Source organism: Micropterus salmoides, unplaced genomic scaffold (genome assembly GCF_014851395.1).
Source record: "Micropterus salmoides isolate LMB-PRFRI ecotype aquatic unplaced genomic scaffold, ASM1485139v1 Ms_hic_scaffold_3, whole genome shotgun sequence".
Lineage (NCBI taxonomy): Eukaryota > Metazoa > Chordata > Actinopteri > Centrarchiformes > Centrarchidae > Micropterus > Micropterus salmoides.
The window spans coordinates 25,274,338-25,301,701 of NW_024042261.1; the positions used below are offsets into that span (position 1 = coordinate 25,274,338).

A 27,364-nucleotide genomic window follows, 5' to 3' on the forward strand; every position below is an offset into this window, starting at 1 on the left:
AGTTATAGAATTAATTAAAGACAGTGTAAAAAGGCTGAGGTTTGGTAAAGTAAAAATAAAACATTTATTTGCAATGAGGTTTAATGATTCCTTAAATTATTTTACAATTTAATGTTTCATTGATATGTTTTACACAACTTATTCATAACATTTTCAATTTACTAATTTCTGCATTGGATCAATCCCACAATACATTTTAAATTGCTGGTGGCTTTAATCAGTTTAGCTTTATCTCACAGCACTTAAATGCAGCATGTACCTATTTTGTGCATGCGCGTTTTCTGTGGTTTGCTTGATTTTTACTTTACAAACATCCATATCACTCACAAACTATGTTGTATTTGGTACACTATGCTTCTTTTAAAAGTAGCATAGTGTATTTTCAATAAGCGCAAACATTTGTAATTTTGGCGCATCGGCGTTTCCGTAGATGCGGAAGTAGCGTTTCACAACCATCAGGGCCCCGGCGTGACATTCACCGGGTTGTCAGAGTCGGGGGGTTGTGTAAAAGGAGGACTACGACCACCCTGTGCCCGACCAAGTAGTTGTCAAAATGAGAGTACTAAAAGCGGGTTTGTCTTTGGCAAAGACGCATGTTTTGGCACCAGGAAGCGTCACTCTTAAAAAGGTAACATTTGGTGACCTGAGGTATCTGCAGTTTCTGGATCAATCAAACCTCATACTCTCCCTTCTGCCGTCAGTTCTTTTTGCATTTCCCAATCGGTAAACAGACAGAAAGAAGGGTTGAATATCGATCTTTCTCTTGTTTCATGGACACAGGTGCTCATCAACAGCTGTCGGACGTGCTCCTCTGGGGTCTTTCCCAACGAGAGGATCCGCAACATCGGGATCTCAGCTCACATCGACTCGGGGAAGACCACCCTGACCGAGCGTGTCCTCTATTACACCGGCAGGATAACAGAGATTCACGAGGTGAGCGTAGGGACACACTGTACCTGTGTGTATGAATGATTCTAGCTCTTGCTGTCAGGTGAGCTTTACAGGTGTAGACACAGCTGTTTTTCCCTCCATTGGGGTGCAGGTGAAGGGGAAGGACGGTGTTGGAGCCACCATGGACTCTATGGAGCTGGAGAGACAGAGAGGCATCACCATCCAGTCAGCTGCTACATATACCATGTGGAAGAATCACAATATCAACATCATTGACACCCCAGGTATGAAAAGTTGTACTATTGAGCCCCCTGTTTGTGGTAATCTGGGTGGGTACAAATAGGTAATAATGCAGGACCCACTAGGAGTACTGGGGTATTGCACTTTTGTAAAGTTTGGGGACTTATGAGGGACAAATGAACGGTCAAAACATTGTACATTGAGTACTCTAATCTTTAGTACTTAGTTTGGATCATACATTTCCACTGATGCAACTGGATCATGTCTACTTATAGACCCTACCTGTCCTGTAAATGCCCATGTCCTTCAAACCAAATGCCCCCAGTTTGTAACGCAGGCTCTTGGGTACAAATGTGTAGTCTTCAAGCTCAGTCCAAGATAACCCTGATAATGAACTGAATAAGGTTTGTGTCTCAGACGTCAGCACAGAGAGCAAACTGACCATGTCCTCGTTATATTTAGATTTTAGATTTGTATCCATTCCATGTCAACTCTACATGCAATCATTATTACTGTTACTAATTTAGTACTACTTTTTATCATTACACTTCAGTTAGTACTGTAAAATACTGCACATATCCACACATATCCATACTTTGATTTGTATATTTTGTTACATTTTCTATTTATTTTGTTATATTTTCTACTTATTCTATAATATCTTGATGTGCAAAATAAGCATTTGTAATAAAGAATTTCTGCTCTGGGATCAATAAAGTATTTCTGATTATGATTTCTGATTATGATGTGTAGAATCAGTTGAGAGCCCCCTTAAGGCCCGCGCCCATCAGGTGATATCATGCTTTAGTGGTGCATCGTATGTTCAAATAAGGAGACACTTGTGAGTTTGGCACTGAAACCAGATAATGTATGATTTCATGTAGGACTTCGAAGCAAGCGAGCAAAAGTTGAATCTTCTTATCTTTGTGGTGTAGTAGTCATCAACACACTGACTTGTGGTTAGTTGATCAAATAATTTACAATTATGGTGTGGAAGTATTACAATGTATAAATGCACCAGAGCCGATTAGATTTCATCAACATTTTATTTGCATATAGCATAAGTTAATAATTAGCATAATTAATAGTAGAAACTTTTAAAAAAGGAAATATTAAGCTGTAAACATTTCTGCATTGTAATGACTGTGCAATTGCAGTTAAATGCACAAATTACTCAGGTAAAAGTGTAATTACTGACTATGTAAATTGTTCCTGGAACTGTGTTTAACTACCCTGAGAGCAAATTGCATCTATGTGTACACATACTTAGTAAGCAATACTGCAGAAAGTGAGGTGTCCTGGTGTTGCTGTAATTGCAACATTCCCAGTTTGAGTTTTTTGCTAATTCTGGTTAATAATGGCAGAAAACATCCCTACAAAAAACACTTTAAAATGCTTGTAAAGTAAAAGAACAGACAAACTTACTCAATTGCTGTAACAGATGAAATTATAATTAGTTAGATCCATGCTTGTGCTCAGGGTATCTGTGCATACCTGGACACCGACAGCTTGTGCTATGGTTGTTAGTATTTAAAGTGATGTAATTATTTGGTAAATCACTTTCTTTGCGGATTGTGCAGGTTCTAGCCACCATGTCATCAAAGGTCGGCCATTCTGAAGTGGCCAAAATTATGAATCCTTGCCAACTCCAGAAGTGTTGCTTTTTTAATGTTTGCAGTATATGTATTTTTTCAAAGTGTCAGCGTCCCTGCGGTTTCTCCAGGTCACGTGGACTTTACCATCGAAGTGGAGCGAGCGCTGCGCGTGCTGGACGGAGCCGTGCTGGTGCTGTGTGCAGTGGGAGGAGTTCAGTGTCAGACCATGACGGTGAACAGGCAGATGAAACGCTACAACGTCCCCTTCCTCACCTTCATCAACAAGCTGGACCGCATGGGCGCCAACCCCGGACGAGCCCTGCAGCAGATGAGGTGCGGTGCACGCACAGCATACACATACTTAAATACGTACCAAAGTCCTCCTGATCAGTTACACATAGAGGTGATCAAATGTCACAGTATTTTTACTTGTTAATAATAATTAATAACAATATTTTGTGTGTGACTACTTGGGGTTTCAGATGATATGATTATTAGAACGACTAACTATGGTCTGTACTGTATGTTCGCTTCACTCAGCAGACACAGTTAATGTGAACTTACAGTACAGTTTGTAAAACCAGGAAGAAAAATAAATTTTACGTATAACATCACATAAAAATCCCAGAAGACAATATAGATCATACAGTTCAATCAATACAGTTTTCAGCTGCATTTGCATGACAGTCGGTTTAACTGTAACATCAACATTGCATTCAGTGTTTTCATTTAAAATAAACCACCAACAACAGACATTGATACAGGAACATTTGAAGGGAGACTGGGTTCAGAGTCATGCAGCTGTTTACTAAAACAATAACACGCTGAACCGTCATGTCTCGCCTTCATCCTGCCATTGCTGGTCGACATGAAATCATCATACCCCAGACAGTAGTGTAATGCCTTGTTGTACTCAGCTGTGGTTTTCCTTTGTGTATTTTTGTTCCCTTAATTTAATGAGTTTTTCTCACTTTTTTTCCCCTGTCTTCTTCAGAACCAAACTGAACCACAACGCAGCCTTCGTGAGCATCCCCATCGGCCTGGAGGGGAACATGCGCGGCATCATTGACCTTGTAGAAGAGCGGAGCATGTATTTCGAAGGACCCTTTGGGTGAGGGATTTCCCCTTTGGTAGCTTGACCATGAAGGAATCTGTCTCTGTCATAGTGTAAATTATTTTTTTTTGCACTGTAATTAACAACCTATAAAGTTTTTATCATGTCTTGTTTATTTTAATGATTCTTTAGAAGTAAGAATATTCAGTTTTTACCATAAATCAGACAGATTGAAGACATCTTGGCTGCAAACAGAAATTCTATCCCTGTTTCACACCTTGAGAGAGTGAGATTCAGCTCCTGAACAATGTGAAGCTGATTTAAAATGTTGCTTCCTCTCTGCAGTCAAACTATCCGCTATGATGAGATCCCGCCAGATTTCCGTGCAGAGGCTGAAGCCCGGAGGCAGGAACTGGTGGAGTGTGTATCTAATGCTGACGAAGTCCTGGGAGAGATGTTTTTGGAGGAAAAGATTCCAACCAATGACGACCTGAAGGTTTGTGTCTTTGTAAAAAGGGAGAAAGTGTTTGAAATCTGAGGGTTTTTTAAAAGCACCCCTCATCATGTGGAAAACTGTGACGTTTAAAATTAGCGCCTAACACAAAGTGCCGCTGAGGGATGTCATTAGTTTGGTCATAAAAATATTTTTACCTGATGGTGGCGCTGGATTAACAGTTAAGGGATTACAAAAATTATCACAATTCATCCTGAAGCTGGACATCAATGTCTGAACCAAATTCATGGCTTCTGTCAAATAATTGTCATGACATTTAATTAAAAACCAAGCAGCCAATCAGCCAATCTTATCAAAACCAAAATGGCAATCTGAGATATTGTAAGGAGAACTGCAGTGATTAGTCGATTAGTTGTAAACTGTTAAATTAATCGACAACTATTTTAATAATCAATTAATCGCTCTGAATCTTTCTCTGAAAAAAAAAACAAGTCAAAATTCTCTGATGCCAGCATCTTAAATGTGAAAATTTTCTGGGTTCTTTACTTCTCGATGAAAGTAAACTGAATATCATTACGGTAAGATTTGGACAAAACAAGACATTTGAGGACGTCATCTCGGGCTTGGGAAACACTGATCGACATTTTTCACCATTTTTTGACATTTTAAAGATGAAACAACCAATCTATTCATTGAGAAAACAATCGACAGATTTAGAGACAATAAAAATAATCGTTAGTTGCAGCCCTAATTATAAGCTGGATAAATAAATAACATGACATTGTCTATTGATTTAAAGTCAACAAACAAGACCTAGAAAACCATTCAAACCAACACTGAATCCCTTGTCTTCCAGGCTGCAATCCGCAGGGCCACAGTGCAGCGTCTCTTCACTCCAGTGTTGGTGGGCACAGCACTGAAGAACAAGGGTGTCCAGCCTCTATTGGACGCTGTCCTAGATTACCTGCCCAACCCCACTGAAGTCAAAAACTATGCTATCCTCAATGACGAGTGAGTGTGGACCATGGTCATCAATTTGTATGCAAAGTCTTGTCAAGGAGTAACAGTAAGAATTTTCTTGCTTGAGAAACTTTGTGCACTAATGTCAGTGGGTTTTTCACGGTGTTAGAGATGCCAGCGAACCAACAAAGATTCAAATGGACCCTACAAGAGACCCTACAAACCCCTTTGTTGGTCTGGCCTTCAAACTGGAGGTATGACTCTGCTCTTTATCTCGATTTTAGCTATTTTTACTTTAACAGGAAGGTCTCAGTCTGTTATGCTTTTGTTGTTTCCTGTGGCGTTTGTCATTAACAGGCGGGAAGGTTTGGCCAGCTGACGTATGTGCGGGTGTACCAGGGCTGTCTGAAGAAGGGGGAATACATCTACAACACACGCACGAACAAGAAAGTCAGAGTGCAGAGACTTGTGCGTCTTCACGCTGACCAAATGGAGGTGAGAACATGCCAGCGCACGTCAGCAGGCTGTCGGAGGTCACAGTTTTCCATCTGTGGTTTGCAGTTTGAACATCAGTGGAACATGACTGGTCAAAATAGTTAGGTTCCTCTTTCGGCACCACTCAGCTGTGTAGATAACAACCACATCCCTTGCGACACCAGAGTAACATTTCCATTCTTCTTGCATCAAAAACAAGACATGACACTGTATGATATTTAATAATATATTTCAGTTATTAAAGATGAGACATTTGGATCAACTCAGTCCTGAAATTGATTTCCATCCTTCCTTTGTTTCCTTACTATGTATTCCTTACATGCTGTTTCAGGATGTGGATGAGGTCTATGCAGGAGATATTTGTGCCCTGTTTGGGATTGACTGTGCTAGCGGAGACACTTTCACATCCAGGACCAGCGCTAACCTCTCCATGGTGAGTAACCTCAATGTTTCCACCTGTGAAAGAGCAAGAATCCTGCTCCTTTTTTTTTGTTTTTGGAAATTATTCTTCTTTTCCTTCTTACCTCCCAAGCAATAAGAACATCTTCCGTTCATTTATCATTTTGTCCCACAGGAGTCTATTCACGTCCCAGAGCCTGTCATTTCCATGTCGATGAAGCCAGCCAACAAGGTGCAATACTTTAATTCACACATACATTCTGTAAGAAACCAAACGCTAGAGTCTAAATTGCATCTATTAACTCTTTTCTCCTATTACCAGAATGACCTGGATAAATTCTCCAAAGGTATTAACCGTTTCACCAGGGAAGATCCAACGTTTCGAGTGCATTTTGACACAGAGAGCAAAGAAACCATCATCTCAGGCATGGGCGAGCTGCATCTTGAAATCTACTCCCAGGTAACCGCTCAGATGTACATTGTGAAGGGTGCCCTGCAATAAATGAGTCACATGCTCATACATGTTTCGATGGGACACGTTTTGTCTCATACTGAGTGCTTTATATGTAGTTAGTTTTGATTTGTGGAGGTTTGGAGCTGTCAAATGTAACTATGTGAAAGACTTTGCAAGTATGACCGTTTTGAAAACTAATTTCTCGCCTTTGTTTGTCTCTATGTGTAAGTTATATTTACAGTTCTCTGTGAGTAATTGTAACTACAGATTAAACATTACCTTTTTCCTCACGTTTGAAGGAATTGTCCCTTTTAAACTTAACATATCTGGCCTGTGTTTCTGTCTTTTTCCCCCCTTTTTTGTTTTTGGTTTGTTGAATCAGAGGATGGAGAGGGAATACAACTGTCCCTGTGTGATGGGCAAACCCAAAGTGGCTTTCAGAGAGACAATAACCAGTCCTGTACAGTAAGTGTCGATCTCCTGACGCACACACAAGCTGAGGCAATAATCTGTATAAACTGTTTATTCTGGCTAAAATACAATAGCAATACAAAGGACTAAAGGACTAAAAATAGCACAATGTAAGCATACCATCATTATAAAGGATTGATTCATCACATTTATTATTTATTTGACAGTCTAAACTTTCTGTAGTTCAAAGGTTTGTGCTGCAAGCTCCAGCAGCATATCATGGCTTAGTGCTTGCAGCATCACCAAATACACAGTATCATCCTATGTTTGAATACAAGATGTGGTTTTGGTTGTTATAACAGTGTGGTGAGTGTCAACCGTTTAGTTTGTATTTGGAGGTTTTTCGCAATGATGGCAGTGCGGCAGCTGTTCCATCTGCAGCACTTTCACTCCCTCTGGAGGAGACCACGTGAACAGCAGTTTCCAGTGAATGATTTCCTGGAAAAATAACACAGATCTGCAGATTAATGTGAGCTATCATGGTAGTGAAACTGTACCAAAACCTCACATAGTAGATGAGTGCGCGTGTTCTCAATAGCTGCTACCAGACCAGTTTACTGTAAGATGCCACTAGTGCTGAAGTTAGTATCTGCTTCATCCACTAGTTATTATATATTATAAGCATTTATTAGTTATTTATTAAGGAATCATCAAGGAAATATAGCAAACATTTATATTTTAAAAAGTTGATGATGATGATAGATAAGTGGTTACCTGGGACACCATCTCATGCAGCAGTATGTGACAGTCAAACTTCAGCTGGTCGTTCTCAGTTGCCTGCAGCACATAGGTGAAACCCCCCCCCAAACGACTGAGTTCAACACAAATGTTATAAGCTTTCTTTGTGTCTAAAACCTCACATCATGGCAGAATATTATGTCTGACTTGTATATTATACAATTAATTAAAATAGTAACTGAAACAACTTCAACCCTACTTATCAATCAGGATGAACAAGCAGACCCAACAACGTATGAAATGACCTACCAGCTGCGTGATGTTGGCCACCTGAGCCATGTTGTACAGAGTGTTTTCAGTGGATTCGTTCAGCATGACAAAGCTGGAGGCCACAATGCACAGGTGCCAGAGAGGCTTCATGTCAGGCTCCATGTGACCGCAGCGATCTGTTGGTCAGATCATCTCTGTGTTATGAAGGAATGTAAATGTAATGTAAATGCTCCGTATTTGTATAGCGCCTTTCTAGTCTTTGCAACCACTCAAAGCGCTTTTTATACTACATCGCATTCACCATTCACACACATTGGTGGAGCCACCAGGGGCAATTCGGGGTTCAGCATCTTGCCCAAGGACACATCGACATGCAGCCTGGAGGAGCCCGGAATTCAACAGCCAACCTTCCGATTAACGGGGAACCTGCTCCATGAGCCACAGCCGCAATGCGCAGTGCTCGATTATGCCACATCTGTCTTTTCATGTAAACATGCGGGGTGTGTGCTTCATAATGTACAGGTGATCACACTGTCAGGGTTAACAATCAGTCAGTTATTGTTGTTAAAGCCACAAACCCTAAAATGATACACAGAGCAACTTTTAGAGCAATCGTGCTGGGCAACGTTGCCGTCAATGGTAATGAGTAAAGATTACTACCGTAATCCCCTTCCCCCACCACTCTGCCACCCGCCCCGCACCGCCGCTATCCATTGAAAACATATTCGGACTTGCCACTAGCACGATTGCCCAGCAACATTGCTCAAAAAGTGGCCCCATGTATCATCATCAGCTTAACTGTGTTGAAATCCCTGCAATTTCAAACGGCCGATGTTGTGCAATATGTGAGCAATACTGTGCAGATTCTGTTTAATCATACATACCAGGTAAATGTTGCGCAGACAGCAGGCTTTGGTTCGTCTTGTATTGCTGGTACAAGGCCTCTTCTTGATCTTTAGTGTTGATTTTAAGGAGCTCCTCACATGAGGCCTGGACCTGGGCTGAGCGTTGCTGTTCTCCCCTCGGAAACAAAACCTCTGCAGAGCATTTCTCTGTAGTCTGCATGGATTTTTTTTTTTAAAAAGGGGTAAAGTGGATTAAAAAGAAGCAAATAGAAGAAAAGGATGGTTTTAATAAGAGAGAAGCAGAGGGGAGGACACAGAGCAAAGGCGTCTTCCAAATGTTACGATGGCAGCTGGTGAGTCAATGTTGCACCACACTGCCTCCTTTTTTCAGCTGTTTAGTTAAATCTTGTCAGACCTGCTCACTCTAAAGCCAGAGTATAAAGTACAATGTGAATGCAATGCCATTAACTCTGGATATGTTAAAGATAAATGCCAGTCAAACATTGATTATGTCCATCCCTATTTGAGAAGTCTTTGCAGACAAACCAAATGAGCACTAAAGTGAATCTTCAGGGATCTGATTCAGGAGCAACATTTTTTTTATTAGATAGTGTAGTTTTTAGTCTGTTTTACAGTGTTTTTTAATATCTGGGCATGAATAACTCACTCATTTTGGGGTTTTTTTCTATTGATTAAGGAGCACTGCGCTTGTAAACCAAATCCAATCAAACAAATTCAGAAATTAAACTACGATTATGATACTGAAGCTAATCTAGGGTCTATCTAACCCATTTGTAAGCCCCTGTTTCAGAGTGCGATAAATAATCGTATCTTACATTGCTGATCATCTCCTGCACTGAAATCTCCAGCTGATACTTTCTTCCAGAGTCTGCCACATCCTAAAAAGGAAAGTCAGAAATCACCATAGTTGATAGTAGTTAGAACATGTGTCTCTTCACTGGAAACTAAACTTTAACAGTTAAAGTTCAGCTGACCTCTGCGTTTCCGCTGTGGACCATCTGCTGTCCGTACAGCCTGTATGGAGAGCCGTAGCGGGTGTTGAGGTAGTGTTGGACCACTTTGGCTGCCCTCTGAGCAGGGTAGTGACTGGGGTTCAGCTCTCCGGTCGCCATCACATCCTCTTCAACCTCCTCCTTTGCTAATACTACTTGCTGTTATTCCAGAGAAAGTAAAGAAAAAGAGAGAGGAAATAATGAGCTGCTGTAATGAACCGGGATGGGCTTCTAACCCCTCAAGGACTTTGACCCTCAGGTGTCAGCAGGGTGGAGTGTTTGTCTTTGGTTGGTTTCTCTCTAGATAAGAAGAGTGTAGGAAAGGAAGGAAAGCAAATGTAGAAGTCTAAGAGAAAGTACAGGGTGAAGACGTACTGTACAGCTGGAAAAATGAATTAAATCAGGGAGTTTGATCTTGCCTGTAATGGGAACTCCCTGCTTGTTAACTTGGCAGATGGAAAGTTTTATCTGCCCGATGTCAGCTGCTCCTCATGCAAATGGAAAGATTGCTTCCCACTTCCTCAGTCACCAGAGCTTTTTGAGGACAGCCCCTTCTTAAAGAGACAGAGCTCTTTTCTGTTTCCTCTCCTCCTTTATTGAATCAGCTTAACGTAACAGGAAAGGCAACCAAATAGCCCCTTAGAAATTCTTTCAACCTAATGGAGACATCAGTCAGATTTGGTGCTGGTATTTCAATTGCAATTAAATTATATTATTAATCTTTATTTCTTTGAAAGCCAACACTGATGATATCGGATATTTCCCCCCCATATTAGCCAATTCTGTTGTATAATTGAAAATAGAGGTGCACAAAGTCGGTCTTTATGTAACGTTTTATTTTAGAATAACACAATACTTTTTCTTCCCAGAGAGAGAGAGATAAAAAAAATGTGTTTTTCTTTGTTTGACCCGTGAAAATAGTTGGAGAAAATTGTAATTATGAAAAAGAAAAAAATGTTATTTAATTTAATAATGTTTTAAATTTTTTTGTTTGCAGTTACAGCACCACCTTTGTTAGTGTTCTCTAAGGGTCTTTGGTACCGACTGTTGCTGTGCAGCAGTTGCTGTACAAATAAGAAAAAGTGCAAATATAAAATATCAATCATCATGTATCATGTATAAAAATATCACTAAACAGATAGTCAAAATCCAAACTATACATATCTCAAGTTGCTTGGTTGGCTTGCTGTGTAATCCTGCTTCAAAATCTTTTGTCCCTTTTTCTGCAGGTTTGACTTCACCCATAAGAAGCAGTCTGGTGGGTCTGGGCAGTACGGCAAAGTTATTGGAGTCCTTGAGCCTCTTGAGCCAGAGCATTACACCAAGCTGGAGTTTGAGGACCTGACTGTTGGAACCAACGTCCCGAAGCAGTTTGTCCCAGCTGTTGAAAAGGTTAATTTTCCTAACTTCAATGTAGTCACGACCAAAGTGCAGCTACATAGATATGAACTATCTATAAAATATTACCAAAGCCATGTACTCTATTGTCTTTCACTGCTTGTGTCTTCCCATCATGCTGCAGGGCTTCAGGGAGGCCTGTGAGAAGGGCCCCCTGAGCGGGCACAAGATCTCAGGACTCCGATTCCTCCTGGAAGATGGAGCGCATCACATGGTGGACTCCAATGAGATCTCCTTCATCCGTGCAGGAGAGGGCGCGCTAAAACAAGGTGATGGTTACAAGATGATGGGCTGACGTTCGATATGACCTCCTGTTTCATTTTAATTTCATTCCCTGTTTGCGTCGCCTCTGTTCTGGACGTTAACTCTGGTTTCAATGCGCTCTCTTCAGCGATGGAAAAGGCCAACACGACCATCCTGGAGCCAATCATGTCTGTGGAAATCGTAGCACCTCAGGAGTTTCAGGGAACCGTCATTGCTGGTGTGAACCGTCGGCATGGTGTTATCACGGGACAGGACGGAGCTGAAGGATACTTCACTCTTTACGCTGATGTGAGTCCAGTTTTCATATGCAGCCTGTATCCCCTGGTCCTTCAGCTTACAGTATTTGTTCTCTCATCCGTCACCACCATTTGACTAATTTCAGCTTGTTTCTCCCAACAGATTCCACTAAACGACATGTTCGGCTACGCCACTGAACTACGCTCCTGTACTGAGGTAAGTTCAAAGGCCTTATATCTATAGTCCAGATGATGCTGAGCATTCAGATGAGTGAAGGTATAGGTTTGATGTCAGAAGTAAAACCTCAGATTTAATGGATTGTTAATACACTAACCTCTTGAAAAACATATTTAGCTTTCCTAATAGAGACCTAATAATACTTTTATGATGGATAAACGTTGTATTTTGTTAAATTCTAGCCTCTGTTGAGGAGAATATTAAATGTAAATAAAAATATAGATTAAATCATTTTTTACCAGGGGAAGAAAAACAGCCATGAATTTGCAGTGTTTTTCCACCCTTGAGTATTGCCTGCAGTGTCTCAAGCTGTGGGTGCAACCTCCACCAGGTAGAGAGAAGGACAGTATCCTCTGTGTAGACTGAGAGGTTAAACTCAGATGAGTGTAACATGTTCATCCTCTCCTCTCTAGAAATAAAACTGAAACTAATAAAGTAAGGGACCAAGAACAGTACAAATTACCCTGTTCTGGAGGTGCTTTAAAATTCACACAACATCCATAATACATTAGAATTTTAATGCTAACATTGTCTATTATTGTGTATCCAGGGAAAAGGGGAGTACACCATGGACTACAGCAGATACCAGCCCTGCCTGCCATCCACACAAGAGGAACTCGTCCACAAATACTTAGAGGCCACAGGGCAGCTTCCTGCGAAGAAGAACAAGTGGAAGAGTTGAAAACTGTTAAATGTTAAAACTGTGTACTATTGAACTTTGACATGACCACCGTCCTTCATCTTCACTCACATTTTCTGCCCACCATCAATCCTGACTCGACAATAAGGCTTTAATTTGTGGATCCATAAAAAACTGTGACATTTTAGTTTTGTTTTGTAGTTTAAGGTATTTTGTCTCCCTAACGTTTGACCCCTGCGGACAACATATTTATTACCTTGATTTTAGCACCACTTTGCTCTGCATCCAGATGGTGGTTGGTAAAGAAAGCTCATTGTTTTGACTTGAGCTTATAATGGCTTTTGTACTATGTACAGAATGGTCTTTATGTAACAATGACTGCAACAAATATATACATCTTTTTAAAGGGATGTTGTTTTTCTGTGCAGGTCATTTATGTCTCAGACAACTTCTTACAAACACTTGGTTTGACTTTACTTTATCTATTTTATGGAAACCCATATTTTTCTTGTACAGTACCATTCTGTGTTGCTAAACTTGAGCTATTTGTGCAGATATTTCACACGAACAATGCAGCTGATAGCGACAAAACAAATGGAAAAACCAGCAGAAAGAAACATGATTACACACCAAAGCCATCAGAGGTAGTTCTTTCTCACCTGCCCAAAGATTTCAGTTTCCTCCACAGTCTCTGGTAGGCTGTTGGGATGAGCCGACGGGTCCACCTCGGCCTCAGGTCTGATGTTGGGGCTCCCGATTACCCCAGTTAACACAGCCAGAACAACAAAGGGCCTCAAACTCATTATAGTATGCCGTAAAGCACAGATGCCAGAGAAAAGCAAAAGTCTACTTCTGTGAAAGAGTGCAGGCGGGGAAATGACCCTCCAGTCAGTGTGGAGTTATGTAACAGGAGGAGGAGGGAGGGGAAGCTGAGAGAAGACACTGTCCAGATGCGGCTTTTTTCCTGGCACGATCTGTTTATTTTTTGTCCTCTTAACTAAACAAACTGCTCCACTTTATCTGGTTCTGTTCTTTGTATGAGCTCATGCAACTTAAGCTGTCAGCCCCCAAATGTTTCAGCACCCTCACAGGAAGAACGGATCGGTTTCATGAACAGTTATCCCATTAGAGCTGCTGCTCGTGAAGCAGCTGTGATTTATATGTGAGCTTGATGGGTTGCAGCCTCGGCAGCTTGATTAAATGTGGAAGAGCAGGACTGGTGGTTGACCGATACGGGTTTTTCAGTGGCCGATGATGCTACATAATGCCAGTATCAAACTAAAGAAAAGTCACGTAGAACTACATGTTCCGTGCAGAGTACAATTTAATATACATTGTTACCTCAGCCAGTAATGTGTTGTTTTAGATGGAACTTTTATTAGGTAATGACAGAGAAAAATACATTGGGTTATGCGGCAGATTTCAGAACATAACAGATGTTTAAGGAAGAGTGGGGTACAGTTTGTGAGAAGTGAAGTCATTCAACTGCATTATTCTCTACAGTATAACAATTTATATTTAACCTTAGCCAGTAATGGGTTTAGAATACATTTGCACTCATTTAGGAGAAATGTGTTAATATTTAGAAAAGTTTAGGGCTTGAAACCAACTTTTTCGCCACCTTCCCAAAACTCACAAGGGGGAGTCCACAGCAACCACACTGACAAGGCTGCCTGCAGATGTGCCTTGTAGACATTATTTGTTTTTTAGCCTTGTGAGTGCAGGTATCTCAGATATCTCTATAATGTAATATTTTATCTCAAAATGCCCGATTAATCTGTCTATCATTAATTAGGACCAAACTAACCGTGTCCTGTCAATCTGGGGTAGTTAAAATGCAAAATCTACGCGGTTTAAGATTTGGATTTATAAAGGAGTTATGACTTTATGACACAGATCAGTTAAAAGTAATGTTGTACTAAATTACATTATATTGAGAGGTGTTTAAAAAATTGTGCTCCTATTTACATACATGGGAACATTAGAAACACCTCTGAATGTAATGCAGTCCAGTACACACCACCCCTAACTATGCCCTCAATGCTAAAACCATCAATCCATTCATCGTCAACCGCTTATCCTGCGTACAGGGTCGCGTGGGGCTGGAGCCAATCCCTGCTGACATCGGGCGAAAGGCGGGTACACCCTGGACAGGTCGCCAGTCCATCGCAGCAATGCTAAAACATATAATTTAATTAACTCCTCTATGACAGTTTGAAAAAAGCTGACTTTATGGCAGATCAGTTGTACTGGAATGCATTAGACTGTGCAGGTGTACCTAGTAAAGTGGCTACTGAGTGTATATAGAAAACCGTTATTGGAAGACTTAGACGAGCTTAAAAACTACATCTAAGACACACAGCACATCTCAGTCAACTTGCTCTTCTTCCTCCGATTCTTCACCTCATGGAAAACTGGTGTACTTTGAGCATCACTTCTATGTGTACAACTCCGACTCGTCTCAGAGACTTCATTCTGCTGTCTTTTACTTTTGTCATTGTCACATCCCAACTGCACATTTCGGGGCAGATTGTCAATAAGCTCGTAGAGAGTGAAGATGCTGAAGCAGATTTCATCGTAGGCGGTGTTTGTACCACACTCGAACAGGCAGGCGAAGGCCACAGCGGGCGGTGCACCAGGTGAGGATGGCAACTCTAGATAGGCGAGGTCAGAGTAGGCGCTGGGGCCCTCGTAGATCACCCAGGGGCCACGCCAACTGTCTGGATCGCGGGGAAATAGGCTGAGGAACACACCGAGATCTTTGCGTGCGGTGGTCCATGTTGGGTGGGAGTATACTACCCAGGTGGGGGTTAGGAAATCTGGAGGGGCACTATGATTGGGTGAAGTGGTAATGTTTGGAGAGGGAGAGTTGGTGTTACTTGAGCAGGTCATGCAGGATGTCCAGTGTCTGGAGTGATGCACAGGCTGGTTTAAGTGATGGTAAAGAGAATTACATAAATGTAATGGGGCAGGAAATCCCACAATGCTACCATGACAACCGTTCCGAGGCTCCACCAGCCGCTGCACCAGCTGCCCCTCCTGAAACACCGCTCCATCATCCAGACTGAGGGCCTGCACCCTGTATCCCAGAGGGCTGCGCGCATTACAGTACAACACGTTGGTCCCATCCTCTTCATCCACAGACACCATCTGACACTCCACACTCTCCGGCCATGGCACCGGCTCCCCGAAGCGCCAGGTTCGCCCGTGGGTGTCACTGTGAAAGCAGAAGGCATGGGGAGTGGTCTGGCAGATCTGTCCAAAGCACTCTTTGCACTCGATGTGGTAAGAGTAGGCAGGAATCAGCAGACGACCTGACTTCAGCTGGATGCCGTGACCGGGGCCGAGAGCGAAAGTGGCCCATTCTGCAAGGACAGAGGAGGAAGTGACTGGCACATGTTGTTATATAAAAATCCAGTGACTCGTTCAGATGATACACTAGCCTGGCACCATATACAGTCAAGGGGTGACAAAAATGCCTCTGGACGCAATTTCATTGACCTACAACCAGTCAGAGCAACGAAGTGTGTGATTTAGCATAGCTGGTAAATTTAACTCACCAAATCCTGTACGCAAACACATCATTCTCATCAACAAAAGCTTTAGGTGAAATATATCAGTACAGTTTGTTTAATACTGACGTGTACAGATTCTAGTATTGTTGTATCAAAACCCGCCCCATAGTAGATAAAGGGTTGTGACTGGCCTGACCAGATCCAGGACTGATGGAAATCTGCCTCAATGGAAGCAGTACGTACTGTATCTGCCAGAGCATATGAGACGTGGGCTGGCAGATTCGTCGGGTTCCCAGGCTAATGATACGTGGACACATGAATGATACTGATTTTAATCAGCTGGGATTGGCTCCAGCCCCCTAGCGACCCTCTAAAGTATAAGTGGGTATATATGTTTTGTCCCCCCATCTCTTACATCGAAATCAAGGCCAGAATAAACACAGCATTTTAATGAGCATGTGAGTAATGTTTTTGAGAAAGACTTGAATAACTATTTTGTTATCACTTCATACTGAAGAGAAAATGTACCCTTAAGTAGTAAAGTGTGTAAATACTATTTTTACAGATCTCATGTTATAATATTGCACCACTCAGTTTTAATTTGTTAACTTGAAAGTTTCTTATCAGTAGTAGAGAGACAAAACTGCAGTAATGAGGTCTGCTTACAGCACTGGTTCCCGTTTATTTTTTTGCTTGTGAGCCATTAATATGAAGTCACATCTACGTATGATGTATTCAGTATTTCACAAGTAAAAAGCAAAGATTGTTCTTGTAGCTAGATGTAAAATCTTAAACAAGAAGTGTCATAATTTCAGGTCCTGATGCTCTGATATCCAGCTTAAGAGTACGCCAACGATTTACTGTAGCATTCCAATCATTTAACATTAAACACAATGTGGGTCTGTTTTAGGGTGGATTTTCCCTTCACGAATCTCCCCTGACCTTTGATAGTGTCTCCTATGACCCTCTTGGTTAGGTCGGTGACAGGACTCCAGGTGTCTCCGTCATCAGTGCTGCAGATGTAGCAGAGACGAGTCACATTCTTCCCCGTCACCAGCTGATGGGACTCCGAGGTGTGGCCGAGGACGGCGATGAAGAACAAGAAGAGAGTACCTGTAAACTCATCGTACACTGGGCACGGGTTCATGGACCGGTGGCCTTGCAGGAAGGCAGTGCCCAGGACACGCATGTCCTCCCACTGCAACAACAAAAGGGAGAAGGAAAAAGGAGTGTAAAAGGTACAGATCTAAAAATACAACATTATTACCTACTGTTTATTTCTAAACAGATAAAATGCCTGAGCAACTAGGTGGTTCAATAAAAGCCAAACACTAAGCAATGGTGGAAAGTGATGACACTGCTGGAATCTCACCTTTTTTACCTTTGAGAAAATAATCTTAACTCTTCGGACAGAATCATTCTTTTACAAATGCTGTTTAAATAATTTGCTTCTAGTAATAAAGTAGTGCTCTAACAGTTTTCATACATGACAACATATGGAAAATGTTTTATTATACATTTGTTTTAAGCTCTGCTACCAGTTGGACATTGATAACCTACAGTTTATTTTCAGGCCAGTTAAGTTGTTGCACAGAAACCCCAGCTGAGGCTGAGGTGACTTTGCAATACTGTCATTACTGTATTTGTAAACAGCACAATACTGTCATTTGAACTACTGTAAGCTAGAATTTACATACAGTATTGTATAACTGTATACATTTATTCATTTAGCTGACGCTTTTATCCAAAGCGACTTACAATTGCTATACATGTCAGAGGTCGCATGCCTCTGGAGCAACTAGGGGTTAAGTGTCTTGCTCAGGGACTCACAGTGGGAATCGAACCCAGGTCTCCCACACCAAAGGCAAGCATCTCATCTATGCGCCATCACCACCAGTATATTTGAATAATTCACAGTAAAGTAATTTAATTTGTACAGTAATTTAAAAAGGGTTTGAAATTGCTGCACTCTGTTAATAGTTGTTAAATAGCTACGCTGTCATTTTGATTACTTTATAGTCATGTAATAAATATACAAATGTCAAATGAGAAGTAAAGAAAAAGAAAAGAGATTTTGGTTGTAATAATCATCCGTAAACACTATTAGATGTTTCCATCTTAACTGAAAATGGGTGTCAAGATGGATGCCTCGTCTACTGCAAACCGAATCTACCTACGGGTACAAATAAAAGAACCTGAACCTGAAGTGCTTTTGCTTTTAAAAGGTACAGTAATTTGAAAAGGGTCTTCCATCTACAGGGCACTACAAAGACCCAGTGACTAACACTGACCTCCACATAGTTCCTATAGAAAGTGCCTTTCCTCATGACCAGCAGGTGAGCCTGAGAGTCGGATGGGCTGAGTCTCTCCTCACAAAAGGCCAGGAAGGATCTAGAGCGGGACAGGTAGAGCAGGGCTGGGACCCTGTATGTCACTCCATTTGGCTCCTTGCGGAAAAGCACTGACCTTGCTGGGTAATAAGGGGACCTCATGCTCTCTGGTGTATGACTGTTTCAAGGTAACTCCAAATCTTCTGAGAAGGAGAATCAGAATCAGCTGCTTCGGTATACAAGGAAATTGACCAGCTCTCTTAAAACAAGGACAACAGCGCTAGTAGGTGAAGTAGGTGAAATATGGTTTAATAGTAGATATAGATGTCTATATACAGGGTTAGAATTTTTGCAGGGGTGAATGAGAGAGCAAAGAGTGCTAAAATAAATATTATGGGTAGTATGGGTTATAAACATACCGTAGGTGGTTATTGTACACTACATGCATTTCTACACATCTATGTACAGTATATACAGCCTGCTTTGATATATATTGACAATAATGGATTGTATGTACATGTTTTTATACAATTGGTATATTAAACTGTAAAATATGTAATTTGTAAGTACAGTAGATGTTTTGGTATTATAAGGTTAGTGCACAGTGACTCTTTTCTGACATCTCTAATTCAAGAGATGTTGCATCAGAATCTGGTTCTGAGTCTTTCTCTCATTAACAATCTCTGGAAGAAGTCCAGCGTTAGGAAAAGGTTATTCAACTGTTACTAATGTGAATTCTGTTTGCTAGCTCAACCATTACAGCAGTGTTATGCACTTTCTTCTGCCTGCTACTGGTGCCCCTGATCAAGTTGTTAAACATTACATTCTTTAAGATGACATGATGAATGTTCAATTTCACTGAGTTGGGTCATTAATTACATATGCTAGACAATTAAAGCCCCAGATACATTTTAATTCAAGCACAATGTCCTAAATAAGAATCTAACTCTAAAATATGCCACATACCTTACTTCAAGCTTTACGACAACTTCAACAAGCTTAATTTAAAGACACAAACAGAAAAGGCATCCTCTTACTCATGCCATGGGAGGAGTTGTTGAAACTGTCAGGAAACCTGCTGACAAATTCACACTACCTGCTTTAAGCAACTACAGAAACACATTCAACACATTATCTGTTTGCTTAGTGAAATATTTCTATTTCTAGTTGCATTATTAAAAGGAAGTACTATCTAATGCACATGTCATGAGCAGGAAAAAAGGTAAATGACTGCAGAGTACTTACATTCACAGTGCTTCAAACTGCTGCCTCTTGGTGGAGGATATACAGTGTGTATCAGCATTTGAATGCTGGGTTGACAGTGTAATTGCAGTGTGTGTTGAGTGTGTGTAGTTTGACAGCTGTGGCCTCTCCTCTCTGTTCCCTATTCAGTGTGGCAGTATGGCACTCTGTTCACTGACCCAGAAATGGACCACATTCATCAGATCTACAGCTTTGGATGAATCAGCGGACAGCAGCCATTGTGGAAATGATGGCCAGGTGGGGGGACCCGCTAAACAATGACTTGATGCTCGGCCTCCTCTGTGTCCTCTGTGCTTTTCTTTTTCATTTTCTGCAGAATGTGTAGGAACTAATGCATGTATTTCATACTTGTTCTGTTACCTATACATATAGGAAATAATGTGCAACAAGGGGACAATTCATGCAATATTACAGACATAACCACTGAACATTTGAATTGTATATAAACACTTACAGGTACTTGAGATATGATATTGTACAAACACAGTTGTATGTCACTTCTCATATTTATCCACATGCAACTCACCTTATGATCTGAAATGAACGCTTTCAATTGAGAAACATAAAAGCAGGTATTTTTGCCCTGAACTATCCTTTCAGGCAGAATTTCCTCCCAGTTTGGTTTCACCCAGCATCCACCTTCACCAATAAATTTTTTTATTAAATTAGAGATAAATTTAAGTAGATTAGGTTTATACCAATGGTTTGTGTTATACGTCTGGTATTCCTGGCGAAAAAAGCTAATGAAATCCGCCTGGCACGCTAAACACAGGGAATAAACATCTTGACAGTCAATAATGATGTCATCAGTGAGCGACCCAGTCCCACATGGCAGTCCCCCGAAGTTTTTAACGGCTAAGGTAGCGTAATTCTTTGGTCCTTAAGTTATCGATAATGTCGCTTTTAGAAATTTGTTTTAATAAGCAAATTAGTTTCAATCAGGAAATTAACAACAATAGCGTGTTTATTGTTTTATCGCAGCCAGCTGAACAGGGAGATACATGCTAGTTTTTAGGATAACACATTAGCAGAGCCAGATAGCTGTTTTGATGTGGTTTGACATTTTTATTCTGTGCTTGTAGCAACTGAAGTATTTGTTCTGGCTACTGGGTAACTATTAGATAACTATTCTGCAAACATCGACATACATACATTCATTTTTTTAGTATCTAATAGGGTTTACCCGGATTTTTAAACAGTGTTCATGTAACGTTACACTGATGCTATTTCTCACTCTTTGAAGCTTTGAAAACATCAGGCGCCAGTTTATTAGGCCTAGCTTTATTACGCCTAGCTAAAAGTTTAGTAAACAGTCCTGTAATAAATCCTCTCGTTATTATGTTCAGTTTAGCCCTGCAACCAATAACTATTTTTATTATTAATAAGCTGTTGATTATTTACTGTATAATCGAATATGTTCGATAGTCAATACCAGAAAAATCTCATTACAAGTCCCCAAGCTGACACATTCATATCGCTTATTTTGTCAAAAACACAAATAAGTTTACTTCCATAGAAAACAAACAAAAAAAGCTTAGTGAATGTTATGATTTAAGAAGCTGGAACCAGAGAGTGTTCATTGATTAATCATTTGAGCTCTAGATCAGATGTCCTAACTGTTTGAGAGAGTTGCTGATGATTCAACTTTGATCATTTTAGAGGCTGCAGTTTGTGCTACTGTTGAACTATTTATAGTATTTAGTCCACCTTAGTTCATGTAAATGGGGTCAACAAATTATTGGCCACATTATAAGTTCTTGTTCAATAAAATTAGAATTAAATTTACATAGGACTACCACAAACTGATGTTTATCTTCTCGTTGTTAACTTACATCTTGTAGGGTCAGCATGGCCAGGCAGTGGTCTGAGGGCCACTCCACATCCATCCTGTGTGTTGGGGCATCGTCAGGCCCTCAGGGTCTCCTGGCTTCAGGCTCTGAGGTTGGGGAGGTCACAGTGTGGAGCCAAGAGGGAACAATCATAGGCAGTCTCACACTCCGTGGTGAAGAGGACTGCACAAGTGTTGTGTTTTCACCTGCAGCTCCGGGCCAGCTCTTTGTGTCACATGGAGACGTAGTGAGCGTGCTCGACCCCCGAAACCTGAAGGGCCCCGTGGAGGAGTTTCAGTGTGCGGCCGAGGAGGAGATCAATGCTTTGGCGCTAAACGATACGGGTTCAGCCCTGGCAGTGGCTGATGACTCAGGGGCAGTCCGGGTACTGGAGCTTCCTGGTGGCAAAGTGTGCAGGACTCTTCGTAGACACACTAATATCTGCTCTTCTGTGGCTTTTCGGCCTCACAGGCCCAATAACCTGGTGTCTGCTGGATTAGACATGCAGGTGAGGAAGAGGAGCGTCAAAGAATTTCACTATTTGTGTTTACGTCATGTCATCCAAGACTACATTTGACTTTTTTTTTGTTGTTGCTTCAGGTGATGTTGTGGGGTCTGCAGAAGATGCGCCCTCTTTGGACCCTCAACCTCCAGGATGTAGTAGAGGAAGAAGACGACCATCAGCAGCGCCCTGGTCAGCTTTTCAACCCGCCACTGGTCCACTGTCTCTCTGTGGCGAGTTGTGGAAACATTTTGGGTTGCGCAGCAGAGGATGGGCGGGTGCATCTGATGCGGATCGGTGGCGGTTCTAAACTGGAACAGCAGGGAGCAGTCAAGGCCCACAGTCAAGGGGCCTCACAAGCCCACTTTGTTAGTTTCCTTTCCCATCCTTACTGGCTGGTCACTGGGGGGAATGACGGCCTGGTGGCCCTGTGGGACCTCAGTATGCACCCAGTGGTGAATCCGGAGGCAAAGGCCAAAACTCGAGTGACAGCGGCCCCACGCAAGAAGGGTAAGAGCAAGGTAAAGAGGAAAGAACAATCCCAGGATACAGCAAAGACCTCAATGAAGGCTGAAGCGGAAGTGGAGGATGAAGCGGCAGCGGGTGCAGAGGGGGTGACAGAGGAGAGGTCTGGGCCCAAACTGAGCATCAGTCATGGGGACAAGGTGAACTGGTTGTGCCCTGCTGTGCTGAAAGGAGAACCCAGTGTGGTAGTTGCAGATCAGGGCACCAGTCTGACAGTCTACCCTTTGTCTCAACTATAAATGCACTTTAGAGCATATAATCTTCTGTTTTGGTCAAAGCAGTACACTATTTTGACTTGTCTTGCTTTTAGTTTCCAAGCATTTTTGAAATGCATACACTCCTGCGTTGGACCTGGCAGCATGTAGCGATTGGCTTCATATTGTGATGGTCGTAACATCTCTTTTTAATAAAGTCTAAACTGTGGAAAGCGCTAAACAGTGCTGTGGTAAATAGATCTTTACAGAAGCAACATCACAGAAGTCTAACTTTGTATGGGTGTTCACACAATATTTAACAAACTAAACATGAAATCTTTCCATGTGTCATTATTCAAGCTCTACTCATTAGATATGGCTCATTTTGGGTTACGTGTGTATGGTCCTATAAAAGTCATCCTTTGAAATACGTTTTGTTATGTATGATTTTTTTTCTGGATTGTAAAAAAAACCACCACATTAAACAAGACATCTGCATGTTGAACTGAGCCTGCGGTGCATCTATTGTGTAAAAACCACATCCCAATCCAAACCGGGAGCCAGACAGAAGGACGAAGAACAGAACAAACCAAAGATGTGACACACTGCTCTGTCTCAGACTAAATACATTTGAAAACAGAGCTTTAACAGATCACACAGACACACTTCTAAATTTCTTGGTGCTCTGTGGTGACACCCATATAACTGGTGTACAATTCACATTTTGATCTGTACGTGTTTGATTAAATCATGTTTGCTGCTTATTAATCATTACAGGCTGAATATAAGAATTCCAGGAAACCATGCTGTTCCTATTAACCTGTGGACTTCATCAGCAGCACCATTGAACATCACAAACGTTATAAGTTTTTTTTTAAAACAAGGTAGTCAACTAGAAACAAAATCTCAAATTCATGCAACACTTTCAAACAAGCTTTTTTGATTCTTTTCATTCTTTTGCAAACAAGCAAAACACTTTTCTATAATACTAGAGAAAGAAAGAAAAAGGCACAAGGCTGACTGTCACAAGTTAATGAATAAGTGTCTTCACAAGGTACTTTGTAAGTCAGACTAGCTGAGACAAATTTAAAATGAAAATGTGTGACGGCTTATCACAACTGTAGTTTCATTTGCAATTATTAACAGCAAATTCACCAAAATTCTTTGAACTATATATTTTGTAAACAAGCCAAACAAAGCGCATTAAGGTGGACATTCACAGTAGGATTTACGCTGAATAAGCACATGATCATTTTTCAGCAGTGGGGCCTGACAAAGCTGTTACATCAGTTTCTGTTTCATAACTTTGTGTCCTTTTTTTTTGTTTGAATGTGTCTCAAAAGTTCTTCCAGCTTTGATGCCATTTAAAGTTTTACATTGACAGTCAGCACAGATAGGACCATGTTTGACCTGTCAAATAAATCCTCCACTGAGATACAACTGTCATCCCTCCCTTGATATCAGAGGTGGCAGCTGATGTTGATCCGACGTCAGTGTCAAATTCTGCCCTGAGGATGCCGAGTTGCCGATTTTACAGTTTAGCCAGGCTCTTCTCTAAACTCTCAATGTCTGCGCCCTCCTCTTCCCCTTTGCCGCGGGCCCTGCACTCCAGGAACTCCACCTTCATGGACAGCTGGCTGAACTCAAAGTCCTTGCCTTTTTTCCCCAGATACACGCTGCCGCCCACAGAGCCATCCTGAGAGCTCAAGGCTGCAGAGCGCGTCACTCTCAATGTGTTCCTAAGAGAAACAAGAGACAGGGTTGAGCCATAATGGTGGGTCGTTCCCCAGCTTGAGGGTCCTTGAGCAAAAAACTAAATCCAAATTGCCAGCACCTCGTATGGCCTCTTGGTGTGACTAGAGCTGCAACATTTAGTCAATCAAGCAATTCACTGTGAACCATTTAATTAACTGCCAATTATTTTGGTGATTGTTTAATCCAGTTTCTTAAATGTTAATATTTTCTGGTTTCTCTACTCCTTCATGACAGTAAACTGAATATATCTGGGTTGGGGACAAAACAAGACATCTGAGGACGTCATCTTTGGCTTTGGGAAACAAATTAATTGACAATGAAAATAATTATTGTTAATTATAATAACATAATAATAATTATATAATAAATAATTAGTTGTAGCCCTATATAAAACTACAGGCCATTTACCAAACCAAAGATGACAATCAAAGCCTAAACACTCCACGTTAAGACACCAACACAATGTGAAGAGAAAAGTACATCTCTCCAAAAATATAAATTAACCTAACTTAATGCATATTTTAACCTTTAGGTTATTACTGAGTACTTAACACTTATAAAGAGAGTACTACTATAATAATTTTACTCCTTTTTACTTTAGGAAGTCTACCAACACCTTGACTTAATACATGAGGAACATTACATTTGTGAATTAACAGTTGAAACAATTAACCAATAGGAAATTTTAATAGAGAACATGAAAGTACCTAAAATTAGGGCTGCAAGTTACGATTACTTTTAGTGTGGATTAATTTCTCGATTTATCAATTTGTTGTTGGGTCCATCAAATGTCAGAAAATGGTGAAAAATGTCTGTCAGTGTTTCCCAAAGCCCAAAGACGACATCCTCAAATTTCTTGTCCACAAGCAAAGATATTAAGTTTACTGTCATCAGAGGAGTACACAATCCAGAAAATATTCATATTTAAGAAGCTGGAATCAGAGAATTTTTACTTTCTTTTCTTAAAAAAAATAAATTACTCAAACTGATAAATAGTTTATCAAAATACTTTTAATTAATTGATTAATCATTGCAGCTCTACCTAAAATAAAGATGAAATACAGAAAATACAGTATATCAGTTACTTACAATTCCTTTTCTAGCTGCTGCTGAATCAGTTTAGCTGATTTTGCGGTGGTGATATCTGTAAAATAAAGAGACCAGGAAATACCAGTGGCATTTAAAATTTTTTGCAACTTTAGATGTAGGCTGAAAATGAAGAACAAGAGGTAAAGTGTAAATTCACAGCGAAAAGGGTTGTTGAACCTTGTTTGTTGCATGCCACCAGGAGAGCCGGGGCATTCCTGGAGATCACAGTGTCCGTCAACAACATGTACAGGAACTCGGCTACGTCTCTCACTTCCTTCTGGAAGATAGCGGCATCCACTACAAACACAATCGCTCTGACGAGATGAGAGACCGAGAGTGATGACGACAGAAGATGTGATTGAGAAGTAAGAATCACATTCACATACACACATCAATCAGGTCACTGAAAACTTTACCACACTAATAGACAGAAAGTAGTACACATCGGTTATTCAGGCAGGTGGTTCTGTTCTCACCTGGCTGCAGATTTAAACTTCTCCAGGTACTGAGGGCGAAGACTGTCATGTCCCGGCAGGTCTATTAAAGTCCAGGTGCTGCCCTGAATACAACAGGGAGAGGAGACAGCTATAAACCATGCTCATCATTAACTGATGATGACACCTGGCGAAAACTTACCTTGTCGTTTTTGGCTTTGTATGGCGCACTGCTGTCAGTGATGGAAGTCTGCGTCCGCTTGAACTTTCCTGACAACAGCTGCAAAAGCATGAAACACACAAAGCAGATTAACAGTACATCACCTGAGCATCCCGTGTCAGACAACGTGGCGAAGAGAACCAACTCACCCGGCTGAAAAGAAGGGTTTTCCCAGAGTCACACAGTCCGACCAGCAGCACGGCGCTCCTTACGGTTTTACTAGAGAGGAAGTACTTCAGAAACACTGAAAAGAGAAAGCAGGGGGAGATTCAAACACCCTGTTGTCCGCCAACTAAAAAGATACCCAACAAATTTGAATCACTTCCGTGGGAAATGCTAATAATAAGCTGTGCAACTGACAGCTGTTAGCAGTTAGCTGAACTAGCAAGCTAACTAGGACGCTAATGGCTTTAAACCTTCTATTATTTATAAACAGAGCTTACATGTCAACGCTGAATGTCTTGCTGACAACCCACTTTCCCACAATCCGACACTTTGTAGCCAACTATGCTAAGCTAAACAGTAGGCCTAGCCTGGTAAGCTAATGCTAGCATGCTAAATTGAGCACTAACGGTAACTTCTCACCACATGTGATGACAACGACTGCCAAAGCGACGATAATTCCGATCAGAAAAAGGGGGTCTTGGTCTTCCAGCTGCTGCCGCAGAGATTCAATGTAAGGTTCAAATGGGTTTTCTGCCATTTCCACGTCTGCTTTTCCTCCCATGTTGCCACCGATGCTGCCGCCTGCGCTCATGCGGGACACGTCTACTTCCCTCTACTCTACAGCCTGGATGCGGTCTGAAAAGGTCAGCAGGGGGCGCTGCCGACCGCAACATTTCTGCTCACTGGTGCCACTGGGACCAGCCAGTTGGTCCCCATAACCAAACCAGAAAAATACTAGTTTTACCCTTTTGTTTCTCTCCATTTCTCAACAAAAAATAAATATACGTCAGGAGTGTAAGATAGGCCAAATTTTTGACTTTTAAAACTGTAAAAACTATGAGATAGCCTAATAAGTAAAAACTTGGCTTACTAAATCAATCATAAGATGTTAATCCAAAAGTATTACAGTCAAAAGTATAACTTTCTGGTTCAAAATTAGGAGGTAAC

At 41.2% G+C, this 27,364-nt stretch overlaps 5 protein-coding genes across 6 annotated transcripts; 2 read left to right on the forward strand and 3 right to left on the reverse strand.

Moving 5' to 3' along the window:
- The first annotated feature begins 444 nt into the window (after positions 1-444).
- gfm1 (G elongation factor, mitochondrial 1) lies at positions 445-13,134 on the forward strand. Its single transcript, XM_038693280.1, has 18 exons — positions 445-628; positions 781-933; positions 1,043-1,175; positions 2,855-3,059; positions 3,721-3,837; positions 4,126-4,276; positions 5,091-5,245; positions 5,364-5,448; positions 5,552-5,689; positions 6,021-6,122; positions 6,264-6,320; positions 6,411-6,548; positions 6,925-7,007; positions 11,049-11,211; positions 11,342-11,486; positions 11,609-11,769; positions 11,881-11,934; positions 12,506-13,134. The coding sequence occupies exons 1-18, from the start codon at positions 554-556 to the stop codon at positions 12,635-12,637; spliced, it is 2,247 nt and encodes a 748-aa protein (XP_038549208.1). The 5' UTR covers positions 445-553; the 3' UTR covers positions 12,638-13,134.
- lxn (latexin) lies at positions 7,050-13,485 on the reverse strand. 2 transcript variants are annotated; one of them, XM_038693281.1, is made up of 7 exons: positions 13,255-13,485; positions 9,802-9,978; positions 9,643-9,705; positions 8,846-9,020; positions 8,001-8,137; positions 7,728-7,790; positions 7,050-7,451 (listed from the first exon to the last, which is right to left on the reverse strand). In XM_038693281.1, exons 1-7 carry the CDS (start codon positions 13,396-13,398, stop codon positions 7,335-7,337), a joined length of 876 nt encoding a protein of 291 aa, XP_038549209.1. In that variant the 5' UTR covers positions 13,399-13,485; the 3' UTR covers positions 7,050-7,334. The 2 variants fall into 2 exon arrangements, with proteins under 2 accessions (XP_038549209.1, XP_038549210.1); XM_038693282.1 differs by lacking the exon at positions 13,255-13,485 and adding an exon at positions 10,239-10,707.
- A 465-nt stretch (positions 13,486-13,950) lies between these two features.
- Positions 13,951-20,497, reverse strand: neu4 (sialidase 4). Its single transcript, XM_038693078.1, has 3 exons — positions 18,402-20,497; positions 17,053-17,308; positions 13,951-15,960 (listed from the first exon to the last, which is right to left on the reverse strand). Exons 1-3 carry the CDS (start codon positions 18,600-18,602, stop codon positions 14,945-14,947), a joined length of 1,473 nt encoding a protein of 490 aa, XP_038549006.1. The 5' UTR covers positions 18,603-20,497; the 3' UTR covers positions 13,951-14,944.
- An 8-nt stretch (positions 20,498-20,505) lies between these two features.
- wdr53 (WD repeat domain 53) lies at positions 20,506-23,258 on the forward strand. The gene is made up of 3 exons (XM_038693081.1): positions 20,506-20,563; positions 21,545-22,040; positions 22,133-23,258. Exons 2-3 carry the CDS (start codon positions 21,552-21,554, stop codon positions 22,796-22,798), a joined length of 1,155 nt encoding a protein of 384 aa, XP_038549009.1. The 5' UTR covers positions 20,506-20,563; positions 21,545-21,551; the 3' UTR covers positions 22,799-23,258.
- Positions 23,254-27,039, reverse strand: srprb (SRP receptor subunit beta). Its single transcript, XM_038693082.1, has 7 exons — positions 26,837-27,039; positions 26,401-26,495; positions 26,234-26,311; positions 26,074-26,156; positions 25,775-25,911; positions 25,598-25,652; positions 23,254-24,492 (listed from the first exon to the last, which is right to left on the reverse strand). The coding sequence occupies exons 1-7, from the start codon at positions 27,006-27,008 to the stop codon at positions 24,285-24,287; spliced, it is 828 nt and encodes a 275-aa protein (XP_038549010.1). The 5' UTR covers positions 27,009-27,039; the 3' UTR covers positions 23,254-24,284.
- Positions 27,040-27,364: the final 325 nt, after the last annotated feature.

What these genes read in the sequence shown, in the direction of transcription:
- gfm1 (XM_038693280.1), top strand. Translation starts at nt 554, where the DNA reads ATGAGAGTACTAAAAGCGGGTTTGTCTTTGGCAAAGACGCATGTTTTG. An exon ending in CGAGCCCTGCAGCAGATGAG is followed by an intron (nt 3,060 to 3,720) that starts GTGCGGTGCACG and finishes TGTCTTCTTCAG; the next exon opens with AACCAAACTGAACCACAACG. An exon ending in CCAGCGCTAACCTCTCCATG is followed by an intron (nt 6,123 to 6,263) that starts GTGAGTAACCTC and finishes TTTGTCCCACAG; the next exon opens with GAGTCTATTCACGTCCCAGA.
- srprb (XM_038693082.1), bottom strand. Translation starts at nt 27,008, where the DNA reads ATGAGCGCAGGCGGCAGCATCGGTGGCAACATGGGAGGAAAAGCAGAC. An exon ending in AGTCGTTGTCATCACATGTG is followed by an intron (nt 26,496 to 26,836) that starts GTGAGAAGTTAC and finishes TTCTCTTTTCAG; the next exon opens with TGTTTCTGAAGTACTTCCTC. An exon ending in AAACCCTTCTTTTCAGCCGG is followed by an intron (nt 26,312 to 26,400) that starts GTGAGTTGGTTC and finishes ATGCTTTTGCAG; the next exon opens with CTGTTGTCAGGAAAGTTCAA.
- wdr53 (XM_038693081.1), top strand. Translation starts at nt 21,552, where the DNA reads ATGGCCAGGCAGTGGTCTGAGGGCCACTCCACATCCATCCTGTGTGTT. An exon ending in CTGCTGGATTAGACATGCAG is followed by an intron (nt 22,041 to 22,132) that starts GTGAGGAAGAGG and finishes TTGTTGCTTCAG; the next exon opens with GTGATGTTGTGGGGTCTGCA.
- neu4 (XM_038693078.1), bottom strand. Translation starts at nt 18,602, where the DNA reads ATGAGGTCCCCTTATTACCCAGCAAGGTCAGTGCTTTTCCGCAAGGAG. An exon ending in TCTATAGGAACTATGTGGAG is followed by an intron (nt 17,309 to 18,401) that starts GTCAGTGTTAGT and finishes TTGTTGTTGCAG; the next exon opens with TGGGAGGACATGCGTGTCCT. An exon ending in CATAGGAGACACTATCAAAG is followed by an intron (nt 15,961 to 17,052) that starts GTCAGGGGAGAT and finishes CTGTCCTTGCAG; the next exon opens with AATGGGCCACTTTCGCTCTC.
- lxn (XM_038693281.1), bottom strand. Translation starts at nt 13,398, where the DNA reads ATGAGTTTGAGGCCCTTTGTTGTTCTGGCTGTGTTAACTGGGGTAATC. An exon ending in AAACTGAAATCTTTGGGCAG is followed by an intron (nt 9,979 to 13,254) that starts GTGAGAAAGAAC and finishes CTGGAATAACAG; the next exon opens with CAAGTAGTATTAGCAAAGGA. An exon ending in TGGCCAACATCACGCAGCTG is followed by an intron (nt 7,791 to 8,000) that starts GTAGGTCATTTC and finishes TATGTGCTGCAG; the next exon opens with GCAACTGAGAACGACCAGCT.